At 54.8% G+C, this 16,897-nt stretch overlaps 10 protein-coding genes across 10 annotated transcripts; 5 read left to right on the top strand and 5 right to left on the bottom strand.

The window, feature by feature from the left end:
* The first annotated feature begins 629 nt into the window (after positions 1–629).
* On the top strand, positions 630–3,537 carry H310_13791 (hypothetical protein). Its single transcript, XM_008881426.1, has 5 exons — positions 630–795; positions 848–1,043; positions 1,092–1,902; positions 1,952–2,061; positions 2,121–3,537. Exons 1-5 carry the CDS (start codon positions 655–657, stop codon positions 2,318–2,320), a joined length of 1,458 nt encoding a protein of 485 aa, XP_008879648.1. The 5' UTR covers positions 630–654; the 3' UTR covers positions 2,321–3,537.
* On the bottom strand, positions 2,395–4,829 carry H310_13790 (hypothetical protein; the record flags this gene model as incomplete). Its single annotated transcript, XM_008881425.1, has 11 exons — positions 2,395–2,682; positions 2,729–2,930; positions 2,973–3,130; positions 3,174–3,485; positions 3,548–3,658; positions 3,708–3,841; positions 3,898–3,982; positions 4,039–4,428; positions 4,483–4,608; positions 4,672–4,714; positions 4,765–4,829. 11 exons carry the CDS (start codon positions 4,827–4,829, stop codon positions 2,395–2,397), a joined length of 1,914 nt encoding a protein of 637 aa, XP_008879647.1.
* A 680-nt stretch (positions 4,830–5,509) lies between these two features.
* H310_13789 (hypothetical protein) lies at positions 5,510–6,361 on the top strand. Its single transcript, XM_008881424.1, has one exon. It carries the CDS (start codon positions 5,538–5,540, stop codon positions 6,195–6,197), a length of 660 nt encoding a protein of 219 aa, XP_008879646.1. The 5' UTR covers positions 5,510–5,537; the 3' UTR covers positions 6,198–6,361.
* On the bottom strand, positions 6,338–6,859 carry H310_13788 (hypothetical protein). The gene has a single exon (XM_008881423.1). It carries the CDS (start codon positions 6,822–6,824, stop codon positions 6,432–6,434), a length of 393 nt encoding a protein of 130 aa, XP_008879645.1. The 5' UTR covers positions 6,825–6,859; the 3' UTR covers positions 6,338–6,431.
* A 766-nt stretch (positions 6,860–7,625) lies between these two features.
* On the bottom strand, positions 7,626–8,655 carry H310_13787 (hypothetical protein). The gene has a single exon (XM_008881422.1). The coding sequence runs from the start codon at positions 8,284–8,286 to the stop codon at positions 7,636–7,638; it is 651 nt and encodes a 216-aa protein (XP_008879644.1). The 5' UTR covers positions 8,287–8,655; the 3' UTR covers positions 7,626–7,635.
* A 168-nt stretch (positions 8,656–8,823) lies between these two features.
* H310_13786 (hypothetical protein) lies at positions 8,824–10,043 on the top strand. The gene is made up of 4 exons (XM_008881421.1): positions 8,824–8,894; positions 8,937–9,203; positions 9,257–9,479; positions 9,532–10,043. Exons 1-4 carry the CDS (start codon positions 8,874–8,876, stop codon positions 9,912–9,914), a joined length of 894 nt encoding a protein of 297 aa, XP_008879643.1. The 5' UTR covers positions 8,824–8,873; the 3' UTR covers positions 9,915–10,043.
* Positions 10,044–10,716: 673 nt separating this feature from the next.
* Positions 10,717–12,895, top strand: H310_13785 (hypothetical protein). Its single transcript, XM_008881420.1, has 5 exons — positions 10,717–10,981; positions 11,030–11,458; positions 11,509–12,327; positions 12,379–12,521; positions 12,578–12,895. The coding sequence occupies exons 1-5, from the start codon at positions 10,790–10,792 to the stop codon at positions 12,771–12,773; spliced, it is 1,779 nt and encodes a 592-aa protein (XP_008879642.1). The 5' UTR covers positions 10,717–10,789; the 3' UTR covers positions 12,774–12,895.
* A 362-nt stretch (positions 12,896–13,257) lies between these two features.
* Positions 13,258–13,662, bottom strand: H310_13784 (hypothetical protein). The gene has a single exon (XM_008881419.1). It carries the CDS (start codon positions 13,623–13,625, stop codon positions 13,419–13,421), a length of 207 nt encoding a protein of 68 aa, XP_008879641.1. The 5' UTR covers positions 13,626–13,662; the 3' UTR covers positions 13,258–13,418.
* Positions 13,663–14,125: 463 nt separating this feature from the next.
* On the bottom strand, positions 14,126–14,552 carry H310_13783 (hypothetical protein). Its single transcript, XM_008881418.1, has one exon. It carries the CDS (start codon positions 14,481–14,483, stop codon positions 14,154–14,156), a length of 330 nt encoding a protein of 109 aa, XP_008879640.1. The 5' UTR covers positions 14,484–14,552; the 3' UTR covers positions 14,126–14,153.
* Positions 14,553–15,587: 1,035 nt separating this feature from the next.
* On the top strand, positions 15,588–16,842 carry H310_13782 (hypothetical protein; the record flags this gene model as incomplete). Its single annotated transcript, XM_008881417.1, has 2 exons — positions 15,588–16,774; positions 16,818–16,842. The coding sequence occupies 2 exons, from the start codon at positions 15,588–15,590 to the stop codon at positions 16,840–16,842; spliced, it is 1,212 nt and encodes a 403-aa protein (XP_008879639.1).
* Between the last annotated feature and the right edge of the window lie 55 nt (positions 16,843–16,897).

Here is a 16,897-nt window from a genome sequence, read left to right as displayed (position 1 = left end):
GGCTCAAACAAGCGCAAGGGAGATAAGGTCCACTTGACAACTCTTGTCATTTGCCATCCAACGTGCCTGCGCTGCTTCCGCCGTCAAATTGGTCATGCTGCCATCCGATACACCTCAAAACAAATATAGCACGATGGGCTCCTGTTGGCCCTGCATGCGTTGGCGCTGGCATCTCTCAAAATACGACGGCGTTCGAGTCGCTTCTCGTCAACTCGTCTAGCCATCTATTCCAAGGGCCATCTCTGTTCGTCCCGATTCTTTTCACCACCCACTCGTGAGCACCCAGATGACGGCGTGCCGCGCGGTGTCCATTCAAATCGGACGAACTGAATTCGGACGCTCAGAGCACACACACTTCGGCCGTCCACGTCACGGCATGCGATCCCATTGGTTGAAATCCTTGAAAAATATGGATATGATTGGCTAATAAAACGTAAGTAAGAAGGTGTGATTGGATACAGTGCTCAACTTGAACTTGAACTCACGTTGGAATGTGGAGACGAGTCAAGTGACCTGCCTAGTTGCACCATACAAGAACAGGGTTGATTGTTTATACTTGATATTTGTATGAACCCATGGCCTCAGCGATGTGTCACTTGACCGTGCCGAGATTTGAACGCGCGCTCAGAGTTGAATCCGAGGTTGCCCGCCACCATGTCCAACGAATCGGTGCCGCTCAACACTGGGGCCGACGCGTCCATGGACCACAGCACCCTCGATATGAAGGTTGATATGGAGATGACTCCATGCGTGCGTAAGGAAATCATGCGCATGTTTGACTTGGCGTGGCCCGTGGTATGTCGATCCGTCGTGACACCGTCGCGGATGTTCTCACGGGCCCTCGTAGTTCCTCGCATATCAACTGGAAACCCTGCCCGGTCCGATCTGTGTTGCGCTTGTCGGTCATTTGCAAGGTGATGACGTGAGCGTTCTCGTCGACGCCGCGTACTTGTCGGCGACCGTCACGAACGTGACGGCTCTCGCTATTGGGTTTGGCCTTGCGTCTGCCATGGACACGTTGTGTTCGCAAGCGTTCGGAGCAGGTAGTTGTCTCCTTCCATATTTCGATGTCACGCACGATTCTTTCCCAGGCAAAATGGACAAGCTCGGGATTTACTTTCTAAGCGGAGTTATTGTGCTTGGCGTGTGCCTCATCCCGCTCTCCCTCATGAGTTGGTACGCTGAACCGATCTTACTCCTCCTCGGCCAAGACCCCGCCATCTCCATGTACGCCGGGCAGTTCTCCCGCGTCACGATCGTTGGCATTCCGTTCCTTTTTGTCTACGAACTCATCAAGAAGTTGCAGCAGTCACAGAACATTGTGCTCCCTATGATGTACGTCGCGTGCGTCGGGGTCATTGTGAACCTCATCACGGGTTTCTACTTTACCTACTACACGTCGTGGGGATTTCTCGGCGCCGCGATAGGCCGCGTCTGCGGCTCCATCGCGCTGCCCGTGTGCATCGTCGGGTACTTCCGTTACGACCATGAAACAACGTCGACGTGGTGGAACGGATTTCAGTGGCGTGAAGCGTTTTCTCACGTGTGGCTGTTCCTGTCCTTGGGTGTGCCGAGCATGACAATGTTGGCCGTGAGCTGGTGGGCGTTCTGCACACTCGGGATTTTAGCAGGTCTGTTGCCGAACAAGGTGGAGGCCGTCAGTGTCAACGCGGTCCTGGGCCAGCTCCTCACGCTCAACTTCATGATCTACCTCGGGATATCTGTGGCTTCGAACGTCCTCATCGGGAACGCGCTGGGAGCAAACCAGCCCCAACGCGCCAAGCTCATCACGCGTCTGGGCCTCTATGGCGGCTTCCTGTCAGCCGCTCTGATGGGAACCATCTTTTTGCTGGGCCGCCACGTCATTCCCGTCTTTTTTGTTAGCGACCCCCTCACGATCGAGTACGTGTTGAGTCGCCTTGCCGAGCATTGTTTAACGATCGTGGTGTAGGCAAGTCGCTGCTGCCATGTTTGTGATGGTTCCGCTTGGTGTGTTTGATGGCTTGAATGGGATTTGCGAAGGCATCTTCAAGGGCATGGGGCTTCAAACCATCGCTGCCGGTACGACCGATTCCCACCCCGTCCTGCACCCCCATCGTCCTGACGCTGCTGCTGCATAGTGGTCAACATCCTGTCCTACTATGCTTTCGGCCTCCCCATGGCGTATTTTGTGGGGTTTACGTGCGGGTACAACTTGGAAGGCGTGTGGCTCGGCTTCTCCCTCGGCACAACGCTGTGCTTCTCCGTCTTCATGGCGATGATCCACTTCACGGACTGGCCGGCCTTAGCCAAGCTCGCTCAAGAACGCGTACGCATCTAACTTGTCCCAATGACTCTCGCAATTCGAGCACCACCGCTTCTGATTGAATGAAGTCGAACGGTCGTGTTGCGTCCCTATCGAAAATTCGTGTGCGCGAGTTGTTTCCTAGAAGGCCCTGCTGGCTCAAACGGCAGCGTGAACAAGTGGCTGAAAGAGGACGTGGCGGAGGCCTGCAACGTCGTTGGCTTGGTCGGTCGTTTTCGCCCGTGTTGGCTCAAGCCGCGGCTCGATTTCTCTGTTGCTGGTTCGTCTTCTGGCGGTCGGTGTGGCGGGGAAGGATTGGATTCGTTTTCTTGTGGATGTTCATCGCAGACTTCGTCGTCGGCGAGCTCAATCGTGATGCCAGACAATGTGGCCAACAGCTGCAAACACACATCCAAGCCATGATTGACCGAACGGACGACGGACCTGGTTGATGGCATCTCGCGGGGCCTTTTCGGCGTCTGGGATTTCGAGCTTGGCTTGGGCCGCGATGGACTGGATGTCCCTCTTGCTCACAGTGCGGGTGGAAGCCCGTGACCAGACGCTGCTGCTCCGGCTCACTTCGCTCCGTACCGACTTGGCGTCATCGTCGACGCCACTTGCCATGACGCCGATCGCGTCTTCGTCTCTGAAACAATTCAAGTGACTGCCGCCCATCGATCGTCCTTACCGAAAAGACAGCAGCGCGCAATCGATGGCAGCCAGGCGCTGCGTCGCATTGAGGTGTGCCATGGATGGCATGCCAGCCAGCAACGGCACCACCGATGCCACTGACCCAAACGTCATGACGCCATCGACTGGCGTCGTCGCCCGCTTCGCTTGCAATTCCTAGTCCCGTTCGCATCATCGTTGCAGAAGAGTCTCCGCTCACCCGGAGCGATTCCTCGATCCTGTCCACGTGATCGTTGTGCACAACATCGAACGGATTCGACGCTGCCTCGGCCAGTTCATCCGTGATCGCTTCTCCATGTCCTAGAAGCGCTTCGACCCGCGTCGCCTCTGACTTGGTCAAGCTTGTCCCGGCTTCCTTCATTTCTTTGTTTCGAGAGATGAAGTCTGGCGCGTCGCCGAGGGTTTTGGCGGCTTCGACCTTGTCCTTGATGCGCTGTGCACTCGTTGTTTTCTTCGGCGGCACGGCTGGCGCCGCCATGAACTGCTTCGTTCGTGTGGGTTTGTTAAGCTTCTAATGGAGTGGGAAGTGTGAAGCTTGGGATGTACGACTGCAAAAGGGGTCCGCCGCGCAACCTGGTCAAGGTCGTCCAGCTTGGCGTCGAGTTGCCTGATCAAGGCTATCCCGTGCGCGATCTTGATGTTGAGGTCGCCCTCTCCGTCAGCTGCTTCGCCTGGAATCACGCCCTGGAAAGCAATGGCCGCTGAGACTCCATCAGGAACGAGATGACCGTACATGCGCTTGTTTCTTCGTCAGTCCGTCCTGAAGCAGAGCTTTGGACCAAGTCGGAGCTGCAGGGGCCAAGTCAGCCTTCGTCATGAGGTTTAACACGGTGTCGTAGTTGTCTGGAAAGGTCACGAGGGACGACCCTATGCCGCCACCGTCCACGTGAGCGCGTTCGCTCAACCGACGGCGTCGAGATCACCATCGTCGTCATGCTTGGTAGCTAATGAGGCCAGGTACTCTGCCAGGTCGCTCTGCATTTTATCCCGCATGGTTTGGGCCTTTTCCTGCCGCTCTACGGTCAAACCCCACCACTCGAACTCACGTCGACAACGACGCGTACCATTTGATCGCACCACTTTGCATGCATTCCATTGCTGGGGCGTTCTGCGTCGCAGCTCTCGTCTGTGGGGGGTAGTTCAACTGGCGCTTCTGGCATGGCAACTGGCGCTTCTGGCATGCCTTGGTCGCTTGTGGACTCCGCGGCGGCGTTCATATGTGTTGGTGGCGTCGACACAGGGGGCGGGGCCATGTCGTAGGAACTGCATTGTCTTGGCTGGATTTGACACCTTGCTGGGGCACCGCCGGGTGGGCTGTCGCCAGTGCCATCCTGGTCTGTCCCTGAGCTCAACATGGCTGGCGGGGAAGCAATGTCGACGTCGGATTCCCTGGCCGTGACGCAAACGTCGTCGTTCGAGTTGTTGTCGGAGGTTGGCGAGTCTCCGTCGTTCTCCTGCAAACGAAACGAATCATTCGAATCTGCTGGATCGACGTGCAGCAAAGGTACCAAAGCAGGGGGCTTGGGCGGCGAATCGGACAGTTTGGTCATGCAAAACAGCTCGCTGCTGCCGCCCGTGGTGGAAACCTTTGAAGGCAACGATGACTGTGACAGAACGCGCTGTATGCGCAGCTTCTACGAGCAATGCCCCGATGTGAATCATCCCTCGATTTTTCCTGGTCGAGCACAGGCACGTACCGGAGTCGTCTTCGGTCGGTGCATTGGACTCGAGGGCTGCCTCCTACCATATTGACGACGTTTCACACAGGAAGCACGTGCTATGGTCCTTACGTGGCAGACCGCGCGACGAGGTGGCCCTCTGACCGCGGCCGGCGCTGCTGCGTGTCGTCTATCATGGCATGCCCCCGCCGCCACGGCGGCTCGAACTTTTGTCGCCTATTTATAGCCCACGGGTCTCGACAAAGCCTTTTATCATTTCCAACCGAGCCATCGTCACAAAATCTTGCGCCAGGCGATGGCCTGTCAAGAGCTGTCGGCACCATCAGTCGGCCGTGCATTGGACTAGCTATCCATCCTCCCGAGTTCGCCCATTCCGGCACGGCACCTTGTCCTCCGCGGAACACGCCCAGAGCAGGCTCGGGCACTTGGAAACATCCATGTTTATCCGTTTTATGGCACAGCGAAACGACGGCGCAGTTGCTAAATTTGTCTCCCAATTCTGAGATGCCCACTGGGGAGGGCGTTGCAACTAGCCAAACCGCCGACAGCTTTGCAGGATGCATGTCGCCGTAGATTCAAATGGCACCCTCCGTAATGACATGCTCCGCCGTCACCCCCGGCCGTCCCATGTGGTTCCTTGCCCAAGTCAAGTGCGTGCGACGTTGAAGACGTGATCTTCCAGCACACTATCATTTGCCACAGGTTTTACGCATAATAAATATATGGCATCCTCGATTTTTCACTTATGTTGTTCAGCAGGTTATAGAAAATTGAAGTTGTTCCAGCAGTTTTTATTCGATCTTTGCCTCGAACGGTCGCGGAGGGTGTGGCCCTTCGTTTCGCAACGGCTGCTACCACTTCCATATTCGCTAGCACGCTGCAATATGAAGCTCCTCTTCACCGCCGCTGCCGCGCTCATGCTCCACTTACAACCCGCGGATGCATACTGTCCCAACGGGTGCAACGCGCAAGGGACGTGCGGGGCAAACGATAAGTGCACGTGCTACCTGCGTAACGATGACTCGATCGCCAACAACATTGAAGCTATGTACGCTGGCGCCGACTGCTCCCTCCGGACATGTCCTCGCGGCCTTGCGTTTGTGGATGTCCCGACTGCCAATAACGTCGCCCACGCCCCGTCCGAGTGCTCGAGCCGCGGGTTGTGCGACTACTCGACCGGGCTGTGCCAGTGCTTCCCCGGCTATGAAGGCAAGGCATGCGAACGCACAGCGTGCCCGAACCAGTGTAGCCGCCGCGGCATCTGCTTGACTCTCAAGACGATCATCTCATACGGTCCATCCCCTCCGACATACGCTGGATGGGACGCCGACAAGCAACTGGGGTGCATCTGCGATTTGGGGTACCGCGGGCCAGACTGTTCCATCAAGGAGTGTCCGAGTGGCCCGGATGTCCTGCTCGGCCACGGAGCGAAAGAAGGCCGTGATTGCGGTGGCCGTGGCAAATGCGACACCCAGACCGGGACGTGTGTGTGCTTTCCTGGGTACTACGGCACGTACTGCTCGTTCCAGAGCACGGTGCATTAAGTCGAAGAAGCAGCGGTGGCCGGTTGCGGCGTGTGTGGCGGGGCATGTGTCGCTGGTCACTGGCGGGCGTCTCTATCCGTTCCACATGTTTGTCTTCGGTTTTCCATTGCTTGAAACTCGCCATCGACTTGTAACCGGCTCGTGGTAATACATCCAATTCGTCATGTTTCTGCTCGTGGTGAACTGCGCGATGACACGCAAGTAATCGAATAGATATACAAGTTAGTCGGTGCATTATTCAATGATGAGCTCGTCGATGGACCAGTCTTCGTACGACCCATCCGGGAGGTATCGGCGAATGATGATGGGAATTTTGCGCTCGGCGAGTTCCTTCATCGCGATCTTGAGGGGATCGGTCTCACCTTCGATATCAACCATCACGGGGGCGTTCATGCTGATCTGGAGTGCGCGGGTGCCTAACACACGTGCCCGTTCGTATTTCGTCATGTACCGGGTCGTGATGCGGTTCGCGTTCGGCTGCTTCTCGCCTTCGTTCAGGAGCTCAACGCCGCCTTCGTGTTCGCCCTGTCCATCCTCATCAAAGTTTTCGATCTCTTCCTCCTGCAGCTCCTCGTCGACGTGGTCGCCGTCGTCCATGCCGCCATCGTAGTCGTGATCGTCGTCCATGCTCAAGTGTTGAAAATTGTTGGTCGTGGTATTTGGTGGGAAATACTGTGACAATGTATTATTTCACAATATTATTTTAAAGAGGGATTTGTATTTCGGATAACGAAGAGACACAATTTCCGGATTCGATACGTTTTCCGTCCCCGTGACACAAATTTGGAACTGCCCAGGCATTGATGCACGTCACAACAACCCAGGATCAACTTCGACGGAGCTACATCTCCTTTGGGGACCACCCTTTCCAGGAGCACTGCATGGCCCTATTTGATCGCTGGATTCGAACCTGTTTGATGCATATGCAGCTGGCAAGACGTATCCACTAGGTCGAGGCATCATCGGCGACAACGACGAGGACCTCGAGTCGTTATTACTTGTTCAACGGTGCACCCACTCGACTTGGTGATTGAGAATTAATCTGTCGCAGGTACGATGTACACGGTGGTGCTGCTCTTGGAGCGGCAAGGGAAAACTCACAGGGTGGCGGCGATCCCTTGGTCTGTAGATTTGTACCAAATCAACAATACCTTGAAAGATGAGATGTCGGAATGGACACATTCATGAAGGAGCGCTCGATGTTTGCGTCACCACGCGGGGGTAGGAGCTGGCCAAATCTTGCCGCCCATGTGGATGTCCCAACCCTAGCACATGTAGACATTCCATCCAATTGGCTGCCGCCAGAGTTGACATAACTTACCCAGTGCGCTCATGAAAACATGCGTTCAATGCGTTTGTTGGCTCTTCAAGCGCACGAAATGGCATTCTGCATGCTGTGGCTCGCGCAAAACCTGTGAAGGAAAGGCATGGGAATGGATCATGCTCTGTTCAAAATCATTCGCATGGGAACGCTGGCGTGCGTTGCGGCTTCCAATGGCCCAACGACGAAAATAAATACGCTTCGCGATCTACTGGCTCTGGCTTTGGGGACCCCAAATGTACTTGCGCCAGAGTGTGCGCAGCCGCCCCATTTTACGCTGAGACATGCCAACTTCCTCGGCGGGTTCTTCCAGTATCGGGATGTCTTCGTGTACAAGCACTGTATTGGCGTGGGAATTGCAGTCTCGACGAGCTCGATAGGACTGCCGAACGGGGAATTGCCTGGACGACGATGGAAGTTCGCCAGAGGATGTAAGCTGTGCTTGATCATGGCGATAGCTCGGCAACGGCGGTGTGCTTCGTGCAGACCAAAACACGTTGCTCGTTCGATTTTGCAGTGGTTTGACGTCCGTGGCAATGGCCAAAGCGGCGGGTGATTTGACCGGTTGGTCCACTCGGCTTGGCGCTCTGTTTCCTGTTGTGCGGACGTACTCGTCGGCGTCGAAGAGGATGATACCTTTCTTGGCCACGGCGTTGCCGGTGGTGGCAACCGCCATTCGAAGTGTGTACGCTTGGACGAATATTTGGCAATGCGATATGAATTCTCTCGCGCCTGTGCAGGCAGCACTTTGCAATCCTGTTGTGGCATATGGCTCACGTGTGTCGCAATCCAAGTTCAAACGATTGTTGGAGGATGCAGGCCCGCTTTGACGAGTAGTATGGGTGTTCTTGGAGGCGAAAAGCGTTGGCAACGAACCACTGGACCTCCTTGCGCTCAGTTCTCCAGGATTTAGAGACAGGGTGCCGTTCTAGCCATGCGAACCTTTTGCTTGGCTTCGACAACATTGTGTTTTCACCAACACTCGGACCCCGTCGCAAGGAAGGCAGCATCGATCGCTGCAATTCATGGCAGTCACATGGGTGGCGCGTTGGTTCTCTGGCTCGAGCCCGACGGCCCTGCGACACGCCGCGCGACACGCCGCGGTTGGGAGTGGCATGTGCCCCAACCGGGCGGTCACAAATTTGTTTTCTTTACAAATGCCAAATTTTTACGAAATTTTCAAACAATTTCGACATCTTGAGAATTTCATATGCGACGACGAGTGAGCTTGTGATCCGCCACGAGATTCTGAATTTTAGCCAATCCTATTGCTTCAAGAAAGATTTTCGCACGTTTGATTGGCTCCCTACATTAGCTGCGGCTGCACGGCGAAGTTGTTGGTTCACCACATCATCATGGCGAAGCCCTCGAAACAGGTACATCGACGGAGCGCTTCCGTCATGACGTCCTGTGCGTAGGAAAAGCGGAAGCGCCAAGAAGCTGAGGAAGCAGAGGAGGAAGACCACCATCATGATGAAGAATCCCCGAAAGCTGCCGATTCGACGCCGGCACCCAAGATTGAACCACTTGTCGTCCAGGGGCGGGAACTGAAAGAAGGCGAACCCGGCACGCTGACAGGTCGACCCCTCCGTCTCTTTGCCGACGGCATCTTCGACTTGTTTCACTTTGGACATGCGCGAGCGTTGCAGCAATGCAAGCAAGCGTACCCGAACGTCCATCTCTTGGTGCGTCGTCGTGAATGCGATGACTTGTCGTGTTCATTTCGATCATGGTGCAGGTGGGGGTGTGCAGCGACGAAGTGACGCATCGGCTGAAGGGCCAAACAGTCATGACCGAAGACGAGAGATACGAGTCTGTCCGCCATTGTAAATGGGTCGACGAAGTGATTGAAGGCTCGCCATGGGTGCTCACTGAAGAATTTCTCGACGAGCACAACATTGACTTTGTCTGCCACGATGCGATTCCCTACACGGACACGAGCGGTACCGCCGGCGACTCGGGTACGTTCCGAATCCTCCCCGGTCATCGTGGCTTCACGTTGCACGAGCTCAGGCGACGTGTACGGCCACATCAAAGCCATCGGCAAATTCCACGAAACAACTCGTACCGAAGGCATCTCGACGAGCGACTTGATCATCCGCATCATTAGCGAATACGACACGTTCATCCGTCGCAATTTGAAGCGCGGGTACTCTGGGAAAGAAATGAATGTTCCGTTCCTCAAGGAGAAAGCAATCCAGATCGACATGGCGATGGACAAAGTCAAGCATGACATCGACGTCGTCGTGCACAACTTTCTTGGAAAGGCCGAAGATGCGCAGCATTCGTTCCTCAACATGTTCTCCAAGGAAGGCGCGCTCCGCACCGGCCTCCGCAAGCGCCGAAAGATCCTGCAGGACAGTCTCAAGGACATGGCGCGTGAAGGCCTGTGCTAAGTCACATCATCGCCACTCGTTGCATAGTTTCATAAGCGCTGCCTTACTACTACACCTTTAGCTGTCGAAAATGGCGCAATGTCGTACTGAGAGAAAAATGCCTGAGCATGCTCCCGTCCCCATCCTCTTGCTATTCATATACACGCTCTTTCGAGTGAGATTTTGCACCGGTACAACGTGGTGAGGTACAATTGCAGGCACGGTTTGCCCTGATGCGGAGTTGCATGTGACAATGAAAGAGCATGTCGCGCCAAAATCGTATCGGCATGCTACCCGTCAGAACGTGTGTCGATGGCGCTGCTGGTTCGACGGTTGTTTATGGCGTTGTTGTAGTCGCAAGTGCGTTGCTTGCACCGGAGAACAGGCACACGTTCGGTGAGAAGGGCGAGAGTCTTTCGTGCAGGCCGCCGCCGCGTGGAAGTTCGTCGCCACTGTTGGGGAGGATCGACGTCCATCCCCGGTGCTTGGCGCAGGATCACCCCTACAGCGCAACACCGTCGCTACCAACCGTACGGGCGAGAAGCATTCTATGCGATCAAGGAAGGCAGGGTGCCGCCGCGACTCGGCAGACATCTTCGTCGGTTCCTCGCAGGCAACTCACGTCGTTGTCAAGCTGGGTTGGCGCACGAGCTTAGTCAAACCTCGTCAAATTTGAAAGGTTTTGATTGGTTAGAGTTTGAATATCTCTATAATGATTGGTGCATGTAAGAGTTATTTAAACCAACGAAATTCCATTATTCGAAACACGTTACGGACATCCATTCTGAACGCGTTTGCTTCACGTTCGCTACATTTAACGCACCAATCACGTTGGATCATCCGCCAAGGGCTATCGAGAACCAGAGGTCTTCCTGCCGCACCACCGCTTCGTCGACATGGCATCGAAGCGCCGCAACGAACATGCACAGATGCGGCGGGAGCAGTACGAATCTATGATGGACGAGGACGGATCGGGAGAGTGTGGTGGTCTCGTCCGAGCTTCTGACGAAATCATCGCGAAACGCCGCATTGTCACTGCGCGGGGTAGTAAACGCTCGGCAGCATCTACTCCATCTGCCCCAGCTCCCGTACGTGTGTGCTGTCCTATTCAGCTTGATTTGACCGATTCTTCCTAGGCAAATCCAATAGCCGCGTCGTCTTTCAAAGCACCAGAACCAGTGTCGAAGCCGTTGTCGAATCCATTTGCCGCCTTTAGTGGACTCACAGCACCCGCGGCACCATCCGCCTCTGCAAACCCGTTTGCTGCATTCAAAGGCTTGACATCAACGACACCAGCGTCTGTAGTTTCTTCAACGACGCCGTCTGCACCGTCCACTGGGTTCCATGGCATCGTTCCCCCTGCCACCACCACCACACAGTCTTCCACGGCAAAACCGTCCTCCAAGCAAGGACTGAACTTTCTATGGATCGAGGCAAAAGTGGGCAAGCAATCCCGTGAGGAAGCGAAATCAACGTGCTTGGAGCTCCTCAACAAAGAGTTTTTTGCGTTTGTCCAGGAGCAGGTAGTGGAGAATCCCATGGCGCTGTGGACCACTCCCATCAAAGTGAGCTAGCTCATTTCTTGGCGCGCTCGACCTCATCTGGGCTTTGCTAGGAGTATATGCACCACGTCGAGTGCCTGGAGAAGGACCTCGACGTGTTGTACGGTGTCAAGGCATGTGATGAGAAGGAGGCAGTCGCGTCTGGCGCGAGCGGTGGGTTCACATTTGGCGTCCCATCTCCGTCGACGACTTTGGCTCCGGTGACCGCACCATCTGCACCCAAGCCATCAGGCATCGCATTTGGCGCCACCGCGTCGGCCGGCGATGCACCGAAGCCAGCAGGATTTACCGTGGGCAATAAGAAAGACACGGCACCCGCACCAAGCAAGTCGACAGACTCGAAAGCCAAGGCGGTGGGGTTCACATTTGGACCTAAAAACGACTCTTCACCACCCTTTGGCGAAGCATCCAATGCGTCGGGGTTTTCCTTTGGTCAGCCGGCCAAGGACTCGTCGCCCGATTCGGCAAGCAAGCCATCAAGTGCGTCATTTTCATTTGGCGCTGCTTCGACTACCGCGTCGCCTGCATTCGGGTCCACCCCAAGCGATTCGACCAAGCCAAAGATGACCTCTGGCTTCAGTTTCGGAACGTCTACAAGCGGTGCGTTGTTTGGAGACGCCAAGCCTTCGACTGGTGCTGCGTCGAAGCCGGCGACCGGAATGAGTTCTTTCGCCGCGCCACCTGCTGCGTTTTCGTTTGGCCAGGCCACAACTTCGTCGGTCAAAGCGTCCGCCCCTGCGACATCTGGCTTTTCGTTCAACTTGCCAAACAAACCAGCCGCCTCTGGCGCATCGACTCCAGCTGCACCTGCCAACGACGATGACGATGACGACGAAAACATTGGTCGAGAAGAGGCGACTGTGATCATCAAGGTGATAGCTCGTTGATGTACGTATCATGACTGGGAATCGACAAATGGCTAGAGCGATTCTGAAGTGGATGAGGAAGTCTTGTTTGAAGAGGCCGTCGTTCGACTGCGGCAGTTCAAAGCCGCTGAGAAGGAGTGGGCTGACTTGGGGTCGCATCCGCTCAAGCTCCTTCAACACAAAACTACCAAGGCCACGCGGTGCGCACGATGGGTTTCCTCGTCACAGCAGACGTCTCACGTTGTCATGGCCATAGCATCGTGGTCCGTAACTCGATTGGGAAGGTTATGCTGAACGCTGGCCTGTTTGCCGGCCTTACGATCCAAGCAAAGCCGAAGAGCGTGCTCATTCCTCTCATGCACGAAGGCAAGATCTTCAACTTTCTCTTTAGCATCCCGCCCGCGCGCATCCCGGAGTTCAAGGCTGAGGTCGAAAAGAACATTCCCAAGTAATTTGTTGGTACAACATTCCGTCGGACGTTAAGGAGCCATGTCTTGAGAGGTCACACAGCGAGGTAGCTGTAGGTCCTGTCTCGTCAGGTCGGGATGGATGGCTCGAAACAGTTTTATGTGAGGCTGCCGCAGAGGCGCCGAGAGCGCTGTTGTTGACGAGATGCCTCCACTCGCTGCGTCTACCACGATAGTGCTCGTTTGTGCTCGATGTCGGAATTTGCCAATGACGACAATTGCGGAGAGCGCTCGTGCCAATCCTCCAGAAGTCGTGCAAGATGGCGTGACTCAAGGGATGGATTCACACGTCCCTGGTGAGCTCAGCATGCCATTGCTGCGGTGTGTTGGAAGGGCTGCGTCCCCAGTATCAAGTGATCCAGGTCGAATGAAGCATGGCCCAGCCACAACGGCGTTCGAGATGCAGTTTCATGCCAAAATCCGACAAACACAGCACTGACATGCACAGGTTACTGGAGATGAAGGTCGCGCAGCGGTATCGGAAGAGAAGTCGCATCAGAAACTAGGACGCCGAGGTAAAACCTGACCTTCCATGCAGCATGTGCGCAGTCGACGGTGCTCAACTTGCACACGAATGCACGGAAGCGACAGTCGCATGTATAAGTTAGTTGGTGTTGTGCAAGGACGGCACTACACGTTACTGAACAGACGCACATACAAGTGAACGATGAACGCAAGGACGAGCGACTTGGCACCACTGTCGGGGACGCCGTCTCGCTCCATGGCATCCTTTACTGCTCGGACGAGCTCATCTGCCGAGGATGAGTGCAGCGTCCCCGAGTTCTCGCGGTCGAACGCACGCCAGAGCTCGTCGATGTTGTCTTGAGTCGTGGGCATGTCGTTGCAAAAATGGAACTCACGCGATCGACGGCAGGCGCGACGACGGAGTTCCTATGCATGGAGACATATAAGGCATGGGACGAGGAATTTTAATGAAAAATCGGATTTTCTCATTCAGAAATCAAATGAAAATTGCAATTTGTATTCGTACGACCAACTGGATCGTGATGCGCTACCATGATATGATGCAGTTTCACCGCGAATCGCCGCTACATGTTCAAGTTAACGAGAAATCCCGTGGACGTGCCATGGAACTCCTGGGCGATGATGGATGGCTGCGTGCATGCTTGATGGAGGGGGAGGTTCCCGCCAGCAACGGGATGGAAACCTGGCTCGTGCATGACGCGGACATTGTGCGGATGGGCGATTTAGTGCATTGGCGCGGAGACACGCAGGCTAGACAGGTAATGCCGTGCATGTTCTTCACGCGCACTAGCTGAAAATCGCAGACGCCTCCCCGCCACCAGGCAAGCACAAACTCAACGCGTAAATAAAAAGTACAGCCTGGAGATATTAGTTGATAAGTTAAAGGGATTCGATGCATTGGCGGCGGTCGGCCGTGAGCATCGGTCCTCCAAAGCGAAAGTACGATATCAGGGGGATCCCCATCACTTGCTCGACGAACGACCGCATCTCGGTTTGGCAGAGCATGCCGTCGCCATCCGTGTCAAACTCGTCAAAGTCGTTGTCGAAGTCGAACGGCTCCACTTGGCCGCCATGGTTTTCGATTGCTACCGTCAGCACGTTGACCACGTACTGCGCGGCTCGTTTCTCGAGGACGCCCTTGCCGTGCGGGTCCAGCGCTTTCCACATGTCGGCAATGCAGTCGTCCATGGTAGTTTTGATTTGGTTCATCGTCGTTGGTGGGCGGGTCGTGGGCTCAGTGCACCGATCGCGGCGAATTGTGAAGTCCCGTTGAACTTGGCACGAGTACTCCGTTGTCACGGCCATAGCAGGGCCAGTTGCCATCACTTTATTGCCTCCATGTATAGTTACTTTCACGTCAAAACGGCATGAATTCGGTGGTTTCAACATTGCCATCGATTCTACAACATGCCACAGTTTTTATTTCAAACATGGAATGACCCAATCAAATCGCCGAATGAGACACCAACATTCCGTTACTTTTCTCGTCCGGATAGGAAGCATGAATATCCGGTAAATTAGAATACTATCCTCATATATATTTGCAAATTTAACCGGCATATTTGTATGACATAGTATTTATTTGCGTGAAATATATTCATAATATATTCTTGTATACTTCACAACAGGGCTAACTCCAATTGCACTGGAGGTTTCTAAGTTGGCAACTCATTGTTGTTACTGCTTCAGTTTGTAATAGTTAGGTTGATGGAACCGCCACTACCCATGCACCACAGTATCTTGTGTATGTGCATTTTGGTAGTTGCGGTTGAAAGGCCAAAGGGGCTGTCGACGAGCAAGCCTATCCTGTTCGACCGCCAAGGTTAGAGAGGAGAGACGCATTACACATCAGCAAATGTTGCGAAATCCAGGGACATGACACGGAGTCGTCACAGTATATGACGTGCGTTCGCCGCCGTACAAATCGCCCTCTGCGCCACTTTCGATGAAAACCTGCTCGGGCGCCAGGTTTCCGGGAAGCGTTGGTTTTAGCGCGCCCCTTCACGTTGCACCCCTTTTGTCACGTGGGGGTCGTGACTCTTCAAATATAGTCGCGTTTGATTTGTCAGTTTGGTATCTTGGGTGCCTGAATGATAAAACGTATTACGCTCTATAGACTTCTGCGACAAGTATTAGAATTCAGGATATACTTGAAAAATGTAAACAGCATTCGACCAATGCACATGCGTTAAACGTGCGTGCGTCACATTTGATAAAACGTATAGGCTCAACCCTATCCGGATACTGTCGTTTTCACCGACACCCTGACGATTTGACGCCAGGGTGCACAACCCAATTTCACTGACATCGATCATGCAAGGCGTGGTCGTGGTTGATCCGTTCTCGTCGGGGCTGTGCCTTGCCCAGCTTGCGATGGAGCGCGGGTTCGCGTGCATCGCTGTCTTTAGCGACGCTGAAGACAACCTTCAAGACTTGCTCGGCCATCTTCCCTTGGCCGTCCGTCGCAGCTTTGCCGCCGCCATATTTCGGGAACCTACCATGACGCTAGACCAACTTGTCAGCACTGTTCGTTCGGTTGGCTTCGAGATTGTAGGAGTCTTGGCCGGTGCCGAGCCTGGGGTGTGCCTCGCCGATGCGCTCTCGGAAGCGTTTGGAGTTCGAACGAATGGGTCAGCAGGGTCGGCCGCACGTCGCAACAAGTATGTTATGGGGGAAACGATCCGCGCAGCGGGACTTCGTGCAATCAAGCAATGTCAAGCTCTGTCATGGTCTGACGCCGAGCGATTTCTTCTCAAAGAATTCCCCTCGTCGTCGTTTGATGCGATTCTGAAGCCTCTCGAGTCGGCCGGAAGCGACGATGTGTTCCTCGTGCACTCGATGGCCGAGGCCAAAGCAGCGTTCGATACAATCGTGGGCAAGGTGAACCATTTGAGGCTCACGAACACAAGCTGCCTCGTGCAGGAATACTTGGCTGGCTCTGAGTATGTCGTCGACACTGTCAGTCGCGATGGCAACCACAAGGTTATTGCTGTGTGGGAGTACGACAAGCGTCCGATCAACGGCGCGGCCTTCGTCTACTTTGGCGTGTGGCTGCGCCCAGTCACGTGCCACAAAACGCTTGCGCTCGTCAAGTACGCTCTGCAAGTACTCGATGCTGTCGGCATTCGCAACGGCCCAGGCCACGCTGAAATTATATGGACGAAGGGCAACGAACCGTGCTTGGTCGAGGTTGGAGCCCGATTGCACGGACGCAATGGCACGGACATTCCGATTCTCATGCGATCGCAAGGGTACAGCATCGCGAGCGCCACATTGGACGCGTACTTCAACCCGTCGGCGTTCCACCTCCTGCCGCAAATTCCATCCAACCTGCGTGCCCATGGCGTCAAGGCGACGTTGGTATCCTACGACCACGGAACGCTCAAAGATATGCCAGGTCTGCGGGAGATCGAAATGATGGCATCATATGTTGAAACTCGAGTCGAGTCGACGTCGGGGGTCGTCGTGACGCCCACCATCGACGCGTTTACAACTCCCGGGTGCATCCTGCTTGTGCATGCCGACAAGGTCACGCTGGACAAGGACTATCGCCGAATCCGCGAGCTAGAACGGCACGGCTTGTATGAGTTTGTTGGGCACGACTATCAAGGAGCAAAGACGAC

The sequence above is a fragment of the Aphanomyces invadans genome (assembly GCF_000520115.1).
Source record: "Aphanomyces invadans strain NJM9701 unplaced genomic scaffold supercont1.56, whole genome shotgun sequence".
Classification (NCBI taxonomy): Eukaryota; Oomycota; class Saprolegniomycetes; order Saprolegniales; family Verrucalvaceae; genus Aphanomyces; species Aphanomyces invadans.
Note: the sequence above shows the minus strand (reverse complement) of the source record. Positions and strands in the feature narration are given on the sequence as shown.

What these genes read in the sequence shown, in the direction of transcription:
- H310_13791 (XM_008881426.1), top strand. Translation starts at nt 655, where the DNA reads ATGTCCAACGAATCGGTGCCGCTCAACACTGGGGCCGACGCGTCCATG. An exon ending in TTCGCAAGCGTTCGGAGCAG is followed by an intron (nt 1,044 to 1,091) that starts GTAGTTGTCTCC and finishes ATTCTTTCCCAG; the next exon opens with GCAAAATGGACAAGCTCGGG. An exon ending in GCTTCAAACCATCGCTGCCG is followed by an intron (nt 2,062 to 2,120) that starts GTACGACCGATT and finishes GCTGCTGCATAG; the next exon opens with TGGTCAACATCCTGTCCTAC.
- H310_13788 (XM_008881423.1), bottom strand. Translation starts at nt 6,824, where the DNA reads ATGGACGACGATCACGACTACGATGGCGGCATGGACGACGGCGACCAC.
- H310_13784 (XM_008881419.1), bottom strand. Translation starts at nt 13,625, where the DNA reads ATGCCCACGACTCAAGACAACATCGACGAGCTCTGGCGTGCGTTCGAC.
- H310_13787 (XM_008881422.1), bottom strand. Translation starts at nt 8,286, where the DNA reads ATGCCACAACAGGATTGCAAAGTGCTGCCTGCACAGGCGCGAGAGAAT.
- H310_13783 (XM_008881418.1), bottom strand. Translation starts at nt 14,483, where the DNA reads ATGAACCAAATCAAAACTACCATGGACGACTGCATTGCCGACATGTGG.
- H310_13785 (XM_008881420.1), top strand. Translation starts at nt 10,790, where the DNA reads ATGGCATCGAAGCGCCGCAACGAACATGCACAGATGCGGCGGGAGCAG. An exon ending in CTCCATCTGCCCCAGCTCCC is followed by an intron (nt 10,982 to 11,029) that starts GTACGTGTGTGC and finishes GATTCTTCCTAG; the next exon opens with GCAAATCCAATAGCCGCGTC. An exon ending in AGGCGACTGTGATCATCAAG is followed by an intron (nt 12,328 to 12,378) that starts GTGATAGCTCGT and finishes ACAAATGGCTAG; the next exon opens with AGCGATTCTGAAGTGGATGA.
- H310_13786 (XM_008881421.1), top strand. Translation starts at nt 8,874, where the DNA reads ATGGCGAAGCCCTCGAAACAG. An exon ending in TGGCGAAGCCCTCGAAACAG is followed by an intron (nt 8,895 to 8,936) that starts GTACATCGACGG and finishes TCCTGTGCGTAG; the next exon opens with GAAAAGCGGAAGCGCCAAGA. An exon ending in CGGTACCGCCGGCGACTCGG is followed by an intron (nt 9,480 to 9,531) that starts GTACGTTCCGAA and finishes GCACGAGCTCAG; the next exon opens with GCGACGTGTACGGCCACATC.
- H310_13789 (XM_008881424.1), top strand. Translation starts at nt 5,538, where the DNA reads ATGAAGCTCCTCTTCACCGCCGCTGCCGCGCTCATGCTCCACTTACAA.